The sequence below is a fragment of the Danio rerio genome, chromosome 14 (assembly GCF_049306965.1).
Source record: "Danio rerio strain Tuebingen ecotype United States chromosome 14, GRCz12tu, whole genome shotgun sequence".
In the NCBI taxonomy this organism is placed as follows: Eukaryota; Metazoa; Chordata; class Actinopteri; order Cypriniformes; family Danionidae; genus Danio; species Danio rerio.
The window spans coordinates 34,957,895-34,971,095 of record NC_133189.1 but is presented as its reverse complement, the minus strand read 5'-3'; the positions used below and the strand labels follow the sequence as shown (position 1 = coordinate 34,971,095).

At 31.1% G+C, this 13,201-nt stretch overlaps 1 protein-coding gene across 4 annotated transcripts in view; it reads left to right on the top strand.

Annotated features, from left to right (window-relative positions):
• Positions 1–11,498, top strand: part of micu3b (mitochondrial calcium uptake family, member 3b) — a 36,690-nt gene extending 25,192 nt beyond the window's left edge. For 3 of the 4 annotated variants that reach the window (XM_003199906.7, XM_073921999.1, XM_009291166.5), the window contains 5 exons: positions 965–1,136; positions 3,777–3,885; positions 4,758–4,915; positions 5,828–5,896; positions 8,979–9,333. In XM_003199906.7, the coding sequence (XP_003199954.3) occupies positions 965–1,136; positions 3,777–3,885; positions 4,758–4,915; positions 5,828–5,896 (508 nt within the window). In that variant the 3' untranslated portion in view covers positions 8,979–9,333. Of the gene's footprint in view, positions 1–964; positions 1,137–3,776; positions 3,886–4,757; positions 4,916–5,827; positions 5,897–8,978 lie in introns of all 4 variants that reach the window. The other variant, XM_005157251.6, reaches the window with a different exon arrangement.
• The last annotated feature ends 1,703 nt before the right edge of the window (positions 11,499–13,201 follow it).

Here is a 13,201-nt window from a genome sequence, read left to right as displayed (position 1 = left end):
AGGTACAGTATAGAATATAAAGTCATGGTGCAGTGGAAAAGATTTAATATTGTGTATGACTCCTATGAGCTTAGAGGACTGCATCTACACATCTCTGCAGTGACATAGAATAACTTATTAATGTCATCTGGAATGGAAAGCGTTCCTGCAGGACTCCCAGAGTTCATCAAGATTTTTTTTTAATTCATCTTCAATGCCTCCTCCTTCATCTTACCCCAGACATGCTCAATAATGTTAATGTCTGATGACTGGGCTGGCCAATCCTGGAGCACCTTGACCTTCTTTGCTTTCAGGAACTTTGATGCCGAGGCTGAAGTATGTGAAGGAGCGCTATCCTGCTGAAGAATTTGCTGTCTTGATATCTCAAGATGTTGATGTTGTAATCCACTCTGCAGATCTCTCGCATGACCCCATACTGATTGTAACCCCAATCCATGATTCTTCCTTCACCAAACTTGACTGATATCTGTGAGACTCTTGGCTCCATGTGGGTTCCAATAGGTCTTCTGCAGTACTTGTAATGATTGGGATGCAGTTCAACAGATAATTAATAAAAATAAATCCATATTCTGCCACTTTTCCAAATGATTAACTAGAAGCCAAGTTATTACTTGTTGCTCTTACAACTGGAATCAACAACAATACTTTTGTCAGATAGTGTATATGTTTTTTTTACTATTAAAATGCATCAAATGTATGAATCACCATCACATTTTCAGCAGAAAAAAGAAAAGAATAAGCTAATGTTTGTTTTTGGGTGAGCTACCACTTTAAGTTTAAATTATTTGTACCATGATCTCAAAGTAAGATTAATTCTGAATGTTATTACGGCTTAAGGATTTCACACACCCCATTAGCATCTTTAAGGATGTATTTGGACGCTCCAGTCATTTAGTCTAGTGTCCTGCTGAGCGAGTGATGGCTTCTTCTCTTAACACTCGGTCTGTTCACGCTCTGTCGGCAGATTCATGGACAACCTGCAGACAGAAGTGCTTGAGATTGAGTTCCTCAGTTATTCCAAGGGAATGACCACCATCAGCGAGGAGGACTTCGCTCGGATCCTGCTGCGCTACACCACTGTGGAGAACATCACAGGCTACCTGGAGAACGTGCATCAAAGCATACCTGACGAGAAGGTGAAACTTCTGGACAAACACACATACATTCACTTATTCATCACTCAGGAAAATCAGGATGCTTTACAAACAAACACAACAGATACCATTTGTATAGGATGACACATTCAAACAGGTTGCTATTTTTGTTCAACCTCTAGGGGTTATTATTAACTTTTTTACTCACCATGCAATGTGGCACTGAGGTTTTCCAATATTATTTGATTCATTGACTATACAATAATTTGATTATTGCATGCACAAACTTCAGTTCAGTTCAATTAAGCACTATTAAAACTGCATAGCATTGACTATGCAATTTCCCTCAAGCATACACTGGCACAAGTGGTTTTCGTAATACTGGTTTATTTGATGGCTTTTTCCCCAAATCCACAATGTAAGGTAAACAAATACAAAACAAATGAACCTAATACAAACCAAAACATACGTAAACAAACAAACAAACCTTAGAAACTGTAAACACAAAATACAATATAAAGCAAAATACCTCATTGGCTGCATGCTATATGAAAGAAATTGTCTTGAATTCTCCTTAAATCTCTTGTTCAAGTCCTTTGCAATTAATACATCTATTGACACACACATGCAAGCAGTTTTTTTGCCGCTTGCTTGTTAACAGTAAGTCAGAACCTTTCGGGGAGTAAACCATTACGTACAACCGTCGAGATTTCAAAATAATAGTCCCAAACTAAATAACAAAATTAAATTCACAAATAATAAATGTAACTTACTTTCTTAACAACCAAAATAGTCTTAGGAAACATATACAGCTTATAGACATAATATACAACATTACAGCAAACAGTTACATGCTATAGTATACTGTATATAAAATCACACATTTCAAATGGTTAAAATTATATTCCTTTCAACATTGTGTGCATTCATAATATTTAGTAACACTTTAATTTTAATAAGGTTGCATTAGTTAAATGTTAGCTCAATACAATTAGATCAATACAGTTATTATAGTATTTATTCACAGTTGGTAACGTTAGTTAATAGAAAAAGGTAGCTGTTCATTGTAAGTTCATGTTAACATACAGTGCATTAACAAATGTCAATAATCAAGAACTTGGACGTTAATGATGCATTAGTAAATGCTGAACTATGAATAATAATTGCTGTACAAGTTTTGTTCATTATTAGTTCATTTTAGTAAATACATGAACTAATAAATCCTTATTGTAAAATATGACTGAAGGTTTCATTATGATAATGTTCTGAGAATGATAAGAAAAAACAGATAATGTTAAACAAATGTTTTATTATTCTTATATCTTAAAAGAACCTTGCTACAATGTTGACTGCACATTACCTGTTAGCTTGGAAATGCAGAATGAAAAAAATGTAGGTAGACTAATTTAAACTTAATATATGAATCTAATCAATTTGACAGATGCTTTTTGCTTTCTCTTATCCAGACAATAGTGCAAAAATGCTAATTAAATTTATGTGCAAAACTAGAATATCGCATAAAAGACGTGCAAAAAAGCAGCGTTTCCATTTTACGAGTCAAAGAGAACAAAATCGTCACTTCCTGATTAACTGGCGGCAAATATTAACAGTAAAAAATGGAATTTGCTGCAGTAGGGAAGCTGCATGAATCTTTTCTTTATTTATTAAATGACTTGCATCTCAGAAGACGTTGCCAACACGCAATGAACGCCTGGTGGTGTTTGAAGCCATGAGACTCAGAGCGCAGACGCTTTTGACAGTTTTTGAGGTAATTAACAATATAAAAACAGTAATACTGAAATAGGTAAGGCTTCAAAATTTATGTGCATCTAGGCACTTCCATCAACTGATTTTTAATGCGCATGTCCAAAATGCATAAAAATAGGTGGATGGAAACATAGTTAATGAATCTAAATTCACATCACAGCATACCAAAAAATCTCCAAAGAGACTGGAGGATATTTATAATCTGAGCAATGTTGGTGTCTTTTTTTTCATCAATGGGATGTTTCCGTTTCTGCACACTGACCCTCACATTATGAGGTTAGAGTGTTTTCTTCTGCTTGAGAAGGCTGTTGGTAGATGCCCATTGATATAGAAGTGCTTCTCATTCTTATGTTAAAGGATAAAGCAATACAGCTTAACTTGTAAAACCACCAAGCGTCACATATTACTCAGTAGATCATTTGTAAAACTGCTGTTTTTGGTTGCAAGAGAGGCTTCAGAAAAAGACGTGGGTCTAGTGGCTGGAAACGGATGAGTGCAAATCAAAAGGGCCGCTGTTTGGGTAACCTGCTAGCACTGATATATTTTGGACACATCCCCTTTTGTTTTTATGTATGCGAGTATCAGGTTAATCTTCTTTAGAAGAGCTGACAAGCTAGCCAACCTCTCCTTAAACAAAACAACCTAAAGGTGATGACAGCTCAGATTGTGTGGATCGGCTGCAGAAGCAGGAGAGACTGTTTGACTTTGCTGGTTTCCAACTTTGAATCTGTTATCACTCTTCAAGGTCCCACAGACACTTAAGGTGTCTTCTTGCTTAAAAAGTGAAGTGTGTTGTTGTTTAGGTGGATGCTTTGATTACCACGGGAATTATTTAAAGATTATCTCCAGGCTTTGCCCTAATTATTTTTCTGTAAAGCTCAGACTCTGATCTTTAACACTGATTTTCTTTTCTAGGGAATCACTTTTGAAGAGTTTAGGTCCTTCTTTCAGTTCCTCAACAACTTAGAGGACTTTGCCATTGCCATGCAAATGTACAACTTTGCAAATCGCCCAATTGGACAAGGTAAACACGCACACGCTTCTACAGCTGCTCTTGTTAGGACAGTCATTGACACAGTGACACAGTGATCTCTAGCTTCTTATTTTAATCTTAACCATTAAAGCTGGGTGACTAACACTAACTCTCACTGCAACCTAATCTTATAAAGATAGTTCACCAAAAAATGAAAATTCTGACATCATTTACTCACCCTTCACTTGGTACATAGCTGTTTGTACAAACAAAAACAAAAAAATGTCTTAAAGAATATTGGAGACCTGTATACATTGACTTTAAATACAATACATGTTTTTAATCTTCGCAAACAAAAAAAAGGTATAATTTGCCTTTATTTTGTTTGATTATCTTTTCATCAATGAGTCACATAATTGCATGCAAAATGAATGAAAAATTAATAAAGTAAAATGCTAAGTGTCTCAGTAAGTATTTTCTCCAAAATTGTATTAGTCATTTGATTGTTTAAAGTACTTCATTCTGTAAACTGAAGTGGCTTTTTATCATGGAAAGAGGTGACATTTTTTAATACTGTAATAAAGGCCATTTTGACATACTGTATAAACCATATTGATGCTCTCATGCATTGATTCTCTTCATATTTCATTATTCAAACATTTCTTATAAATGGTTTCCTGGAAAGTCATAAGTTTATTTTACTACTTTATTTAGTGTGAGTGCGCCCTCCGGTGTTGAGTGTGAATGAAATCAATTATAAATTAAAATTTGATCCAATAAGTGCAATGAAGTGTACATGGAGCAATTTATTTTAAGTGTTGTAGAAATCTAGACAATGCATTTTCCATTAAGCCTGGTTTGCATGTAATTCAATGAAACTCAATTCTTCAGCAAGTCATGAGGTTGATGTTTGTTTTTTTCAGATGAGTTTGGTCGTGCTGTTTATGTGGCCACAGGCCTGAAACTGTCCCGACACCTTGTGAACACCATTTTCAAGATCTTTGATGTGGACCATGATGACCAGCTGAGCTACAAGGAGTTTATTGGGATAATGAAGGACCGACTGCATCGTGGCTCTTGGGTAAATAAGGCGGATGCTCTTCTCTAAAGTTATTTATATGCACTTTATACAATTTTTAAACACAAGCCAAAGTTTTTATAGTCCGTAAAGATATTTTTGAGTTTCAAGGTGGTCTATAAATCTGCATTGAGGTTTGTAATAGACACATAATTTGTGTTTGTAGTTAGAAGAGTGTTTCCCAATATATTTGGATGCAACACAATAAAATTGTTCTAAAAATTAGGAATTCTAAGGTTTTAAAATACATAAATTAATTAATTCATATTTTTATTTACTAATTATTCATTTTAAATGCTTTATCACATATAAAAATATAATTTTTTTTATACTATTTTCATTTTAAAGATTTTTTTGAGATGTTCTAATCTACTCACAATTAAATCTATGCAATCATGGCTTCCACAAAAACATTGATATTAATAAAAAAATGTTTCTTGTGGAGCAAATGATTCATGAAGGATATTGTCACCAAAGGCTGGAGTAATGATGTTGCACATTTTACAATAATACTGTTTTACACAAAAAAAAAAACAGTAAAAAAACAGCTGTTTGTTCAAACTACTTATGTAAAATGAACTGAAACAACTCAATTTCTTAGTTTTTTTTGGGGGGAAACCCTAAATATTTTATTATCTTAATCTGTATCTGTACTTAATCAAATAAATGAAACATTTGTGAGAACATCCTTTATAATCATAAAAGAAATTTACAAACCATAGTTGATTGCCATGTATTCCAAGTGATTTCATTCATGTGTGTGCACTTTTGCTGACATCTAGTGGTCTTTTACTATTTATTCACAATGCTAGAAGCCTCATAGACTAGGACTGTTCATTCTTTTTTTTTTAAAAAGATATCCATCTATTTAACACATAAAAGAATTCTAATTTCATATTATCATTGTGAACTCAGGGATATAAGGGTGAAGAGAGATTCACATCCTTTAAAGGCTGTATGAAGAAGGAACTCAGTGCTAAATAGGTAAGTTCAGAGCTAAATAAAAGTCTATTAGTCTTCTATTTTGCACAGTTTTAGGGTTAGCTTGATGATGTTGTTCTGGCGAATTGAGAACGAATGATACCGAACTTCACCTCTAGCGCTGCTCAGCATACAGACGAAACTCTTTCTCCAGCATCAGATTACTCTGTAAAATTAATGTCTGCTTCCAGAGATACAAGATACTAGTCTAACACAGTGTATAAAAAAACTTCTTAACCCAGTAAAACAATACACTGGCCAACCCTCAGGAGACATTACTCCAGAAAACACAGAGGAAGAAGGAACAGTCAGTGTATGACTGAAAATATGCCATCTGAATGACATAAACGGTGTATTGCATTTTTGTATTTTATTTGTATCAATAGGGCAGTTGTTAAATTCATTTATGATACAAATCATTGTTTTATTTGCAATTAAATGATGGTTTAGTATATGCAGTTTTTTTATGTATATTTATATTTTAAAATTTTCATCTTTTATTTATTTTTGTACTTTTGCTTTTTTAAATGTTTATTTTTATGTTTAAAATTAGGTACAACTCTTATGCTATCTGACCTGCATTGGATTAAGTGTCAACTGCAAAAAATCACATCCAAATCACTCAAGTATAAGAATGAAAATATGCAGTCTGAGTAACATCTATTCAGTGTATTGCATTTTTATATTTGAAGTTTATTACAAAAGTAGTAAGGACAGTTGTTTAATTAATTTATGATATAGATAAATCATTGTTTTATATGCATTTCGATGTTATTTTAGTATGCATTGTTTTTTCTAAATGTATTTTTATATTTAAAAATTGTCATGTTTTAGTTTTTTTGTGTTTTTGCTATTTTTAATACTTTATTTTTTATGTTAAAATGTTAGATACAACTTTTATGTGATCTGACTTTCATTGAATTTAGTGTAAGCTGCAAAAACTCACATGGAAAAATAAGTATTAGAATGAAAATATGCCGTTTGAATGACATAAACGAGTTTATTGCATTTTTATATTTTATTTTCAGTACAAAAGTAGTAAGAACAGGTGTTAAATTAATTTATGATTTAGATAAATAATTTTTTAAAATATGCTATGCAATGTTGATTTAGTATACGATTATATAACTTAGTATGTCAAAAGACATTATCCCAGAAAACACAGAGGAAGAAGGAACAGTCAGTATATGAATGAAAATATACAGTCTGAATGACGTACTGTAAATGGCTGTATTGCATTTTTGTTTTATTTTGATTAATAGGGCAGTTGTCAAATTCATTTATGATATAAATCATTGTTTTATATCATAATCATGTAGATATTTTTTTAATTATACACACTTTTTTGTAAATGTATATTAATATTTAAAAATGTTCATGTTTTAGTTATTTATTTTTTTTATATATTTTATTGTTTATTTTTTATATTCAAAATGTTATACTATCTGACTTTATTTACTGGATTTTATTCTACTGGATTTAGTGTCAACTGCAAAAGTCACATGAAAATTACACAAGTATAAGAATGAAAATATGCAGTCTGAGTGACATAAATGGGTGTATTTCATTTTTATATTTTATTTTTATTTAGAAGTAGTAAGGGCAGTTGATAATATTTAGTTATGATATAGATAAATTATTGTTTTACATTCAATTTAAAGTTGATTTGGTATACATTGTTTTATGTAAATGTATATTTTTATATTAAAATTTTTATGTTTTTGTTATTTTAAAATGTTTATTTTATATGTACAAAAATTAGGTGCCACTTTTACGCTATCTAACTTGCATTGGATATAGTGCCAACTGCAAATATCACATGAAAATCACACAAGTATAAGAACGTAATTATGTCTGAATGGCATAATTGGGTGTGTTTAATTTTTATATTTTATATTTATTAAGAGGTAGTAAGGGCAGTTGTTCATTTCATTTATTATATAGATAAATCATTGTTTTATATGCAATTCAATGTTGATTCAGTATACCCTTTTTTGTAAATGTATTTTATATTTAAAAAATGTTCAAGTTTTAGATATTTTGTATTTTTGTTATTTAATTTATTGTTTATGCTCAAAAATTTGGTACAACTTTTATGCGATCTGACTTGTATTGGATTTGGTGTCAACTGCAAGAAAACCACTGAAATACAAGAAAAGAATTCAAACTTTTAAATGAATAGGTTATTGATAATTATTTGGGGATGACGGGGATCTTCTCTGTATGGGAATGGGTGAGAATAAGTAAATGAGTGTAAAATAAATTTGCTGTGGCTTTTTAAATGTTTGATTTCCTGTCAAATGTATTTATACATCAAGTGATAAAAATGTACCCCAACAATGGACATGAAATGACTTCAGACATAAGCAATTTATAAATACACACATTTAAATGCACACATAAAATTAGTGTGACGATCACAAACACATATTTACTTTACATCAGTTTTGACATTTTATATGCATGTTCATAATCTTAAATTATACATACAGTTTAAATCCCTATTAGCCCTCCTGAATTATTAGCCCCTCTATTTCCCCCAATTTCTGTTTAAGGGAAAGAAGATTTATTCAACACATTTCTTAACATAGTAGTTTTAATAACTCATTTCTAATAACTAATTACTTTTATCTTACATACTATTTTACTAGATAAGATACTAGTATTCAGCTTAAAGTGACATTTAAAGGCTTGACTGTAGGTTAATTAGGTTAACTAGGCAAGTTAGGGTAATTATGCAAGTCATTGTAATAGTTTTTTCTGCAAACAATTGGAAAAAATATTGGCCCTAAATTGTTTTTAAAAAATTTCAAAACTGCTTTTATATCCAAAATAAAACAAATAAGACTTTCTTAGAAGAAAAAAATACTATAGGAAATACTGTGAAAAAAACCTTGCTTTGTTAAACATCATTTGGGAAAAATTTGAAAAAGAAAAAAAATCACTGGGGGGGGGCTCATAATTTTGACCTCAACTCTATTTAAAAAGTAGGAGAATTTCAGACAGTTTAAAAATAATATAATGGTTAAACATTTAGCTTTTATTCAATTCCAACATAATAATGCTGTTCTTCTGATTTGTGCAGATAAACGTCCCGCTGAGGGTTTCTCTTCAGCCTCACGTCGCAGGGAAGAAATCTGACGTTGGATTAAAGTTCTCAGTGACTCAAATGCAATTATCTCCCTGACCTGTGTCAAACTCTGTAAGATACAAGTACTGCCGCTTTTAGATTAACACATGCTACCTCTCTGGACTATAGTTACAGCTTTGTCACTTGGCAGGCACTTTCTGAACTCTATAAAAGCCATTAACCGAAAGGATAACACTTTAATGAAATAGCCATGATACTTTTAATAATCAGAGTTATTTATTGACAGTCTTTTAAATTTGAATGGATCCAGGGCCCACATTTTGGGATAAAATAATTATTTTCAGAGTAACGTCTTTATTAATGATATATTACTATATAAATATAACATTTTTTTTAATTTTAACGCAAGACACTGCAGGGAAAAAAATTTTGAAACCTTTTTTTTCAGTCTAATGTAAAGTAAATGCACAAAAAATACACTTTTAATGTTTTTGTAGAATTCTGTTGTACACATTTTTTACCCGTATGAAGCCATACATATATTTATTTCAGCAGCTCTTACTATACATACACGAGACTTTTTTATTTATAGCTGTATTTTCTAATAAAAATTTTATTTATTTATTTATTTATTTATTTATTTATTTATTTATTTATTTATTTATTTATTTATTTATTTATTTATTTATTATTTTATTTTATTTATTTCTAACATGTTCCCAGTATTTAAAGTGATAAAACATTAGACTAATATGGCAAAAACACAAGACAAATGCCAATTTTGCACCTGAACCACTGAACATTCAGTGTTTTCAGATTTTTTGTATACAAACTAGCACACAAATGATCCCTCATTTGCATATTTAAACATTTTAGAAAGCTTTTAATACAAAACGTTATTTTTTTTAAAGTTGAAAAATACTTGTAATCATGGTAATACCTATTAGTTAAGTTTTTACCCTGATGTACACCTGCAGCGTCTTGCTTTAAACAAACTAACTCAAGTGTGAAACGGATAATGGTGTGTACAGTTATTTATTTCTATTTATTAATCTATTTTGTGTAAGGAAAACGTTCTTTTGGGGTTTTGATGCCCCTTTATTGCTGTATTGGCATTGTATTGTTGTATTTGCTACTCTAGGAGTTATAAGCCAGATAATCTTTGGTTACAACGAGCACATTGCTAACATAGTTTGTGTGAGTTTGTCCAGTGTCCAGCAGCGGATCAGCTTACAGCGGCTCTGACAGTGCTGAGTGCACAGAGCAATAATGAGACCTCAGTAATCTCACAATGCGCTACACATATAGATCCCTCTCTCCAGCTCACACACTCCTTTAACTAATATCCTGTGTGTGAATAGCGGAAAATGAATATCATGTCATATAGGGATTTAATATCTGTTATTCATATTGTAAGAACTGAATGATTATTCTTCAACGTACTGGATAAAACAATGAAAAAGTATTGCAACATTTATTGGGTAATTCTGACTTTATGGAGAGAAAAAATACGGAATCACAAAACAAATAAACTACAATTTTTATTTATTTATTTATTTTTTATCAGTAAACAGATAATGTTTGCCATTTAATTAAGTACTTTCCTCCTAAATGTTTTACATCTGAAAGAGAAACTCCTTCAAATGCATTTTATACACAGCCACAAAAATACATAAACACATGCAATCCAGAGAACAAATATTGTAAGAAATTAACTAAAGAAATTCTGAAATAACATTGCAGTTTACAATTTCCAGAAAAAAAAAAACTTTAAAAATTTTTTGTTTCTGAGAAGAAACGTCCAAATTGTGAGTTGAAAAGTGGCAGTTACTGTACTGAGTATCATGTAGTAAAATAGCAAATTTCATTGATTATATTTCTTATATTGTATATTGACTGTGCTTGAGACTTTTCATTGACTTTCTTGTTTATTCTTAAGGGTGATTAAGGTTATAGTTCCACACATTACACTGTATTATTTGTTGTCATTGCCTTGAGCAAAAAGCAACGGGAGATCAGAGCTTGTTGTTAATTTATTCTAGTAAATATATACATGATTTTTTTAAAGTTAACATCTTATTATTGATTATTTACTGGATATTTCTGAGATTATATCTGAGATATTTTAAAGCCTAGAATTCTTGACTTTTAAATATGTCCCTTTTTTAAACCAGGAAATATGATGCATTTCATTAAACATACTGCTTGTATGTTCTATCTTGCAGATGTTCTAATGAAATGTTACTTTTTTTTTCTTCTAATTTCATTCGCATTCAAGACTGAAATAACAAGCATTTGATCTTCTACTACAATATAATATTGACTTATGTGAAAACTGTAACAAGCTTCAGTCTTTCCCACAGAATACACTGTAGACTCTTTTAGATGTTTATTTCATTAGCTTTTATCTGGAGCTGAAGACCATCTGTTTACATATTACAAGTTGTCATAAGTGAAGTACTTTTCATGCTTTTGTATTTATATTGCTTAATTTCAATAAACTAGGATACACAAGCAATATAGTCATTTGTGTCATTTATAAGGATCTGTGCTTGCTTTCAAGGTATGATTTTAAGAAAAAAGACTTGTACTATGTTCAGGGGCAGACTTAGTGATTTTGGGACCTTACGCAATTCCAGTCATGGGGCCCAAAAGTTTTAAAATGCAGTTATGTTTCTTTTTTCATTTGTTATTATTATTATTTTGCTGTTTTTTTCTTACACCATTCGATCTCCTTTTCTAAATTTGATCAAAATCCAGAATAATAATAACATGTAAAGCACTTTGTAAAACTTTAGAATCACTTTTTTTTTTTCCTAAAATGAATCCACAGCTAAAAATAATAAATGAATTATATTGTTTTTTAAACTAAACCTTTACGGATTTAACTGCTGGACTGGTCCATGATTAAAGGTGGGGGACAGATTTGCGCAGCTGTAATAATTACATCCAAATTAAAATTTGTAGACCCTCACTGTACAAAATATGATATAAAACAATCTTATAAATGATTTATAGGTATCATTTATTTTCCTCAGATTTCCTGGGGCCCTAGCAGCTGCTTAGCCTATTGGTTAAATCTACTCCTGATTAGGTTCCACATCAGTTTGACCTCTCGATATTTAGTCATTAGAAATAAGATATTTTTTTATATTAACTAATTATAATAGTATAATAACTAAACTGAACTTCAGCTGTGACAACAGAACTGAAGCAGTTTTAAATCACTAAATCTTCATCTGTTAAACTGCTTTGACACACGCAATCTACTTTGCAAAAAGTGCTAAAGAAATAAAGATAAATTGAATGAATATTGGTGTATATTCTCATTTATTTGTTTTATGTATTTGATGCACATCTTAATTTTGCTAAAACAAAGATTGAACCTAATTTTGCTAGAACCATGCTACACCCATTTGAGCTTCACAAGTTTAAAAAGTCAGATTTTAAGCTGTTTATATTTTTGGTGGGGAGCAAATGTGTTAAAAAGCTTAGAGTGAATCGTATCAATTCTATCAATCTACCAATACTGTACAGTTTGATTACATTTCTAAAGTGTCATCATATTGTTTTAGTCAACCTCTAAGTCATATTGTTTTAGTCAAAGTCTAAGTTGGTTTTAGGTGGTTTTGACCAGGTGGTTTTAGCTGGTTTGACTAGTTAGGATACAGCAATTTGGTACAGAGCTAGCTAACTGAAAAGTGTCCGAACACAGCAGATAAAACCATATTCAATTCAATCCAATCCAAGTTTATATGTATAGCACTTCTCACATAGTTATTATTTCAAAGCAGCTTTACAAAAGTTGCACATTACTGCATTATAATCAAATTCAGAAAAATGAAGGTTATTAGTATTAATAGCTTTACCTAACTAACTAGTATCACTTTTAACTGTTACATTTATTACATCTAAACAGTCAACCTGCAGCTACACAGTGTCTAGGAGTCTAGCCTATACATGTTCATTGAAGTGTATTTGGGTATTAATGTGTGTATAGTCCTAAAACCAGACACCGAATCAGGCTGCTTTTATAACCTAATATTTACTCTTCTGTCAATTTTCAGTCACCTATTTTCTACACTGTATAATGCAAAGTGCTTCTATGTAATGTAAGGTGTTTATAACATTCCTGTAATGTGGACACAATGTGGTGTCAGTGATATTTTAATGATATATGTTCAGCTAATCTTTCCAAAATGATTGCAGACAAACCT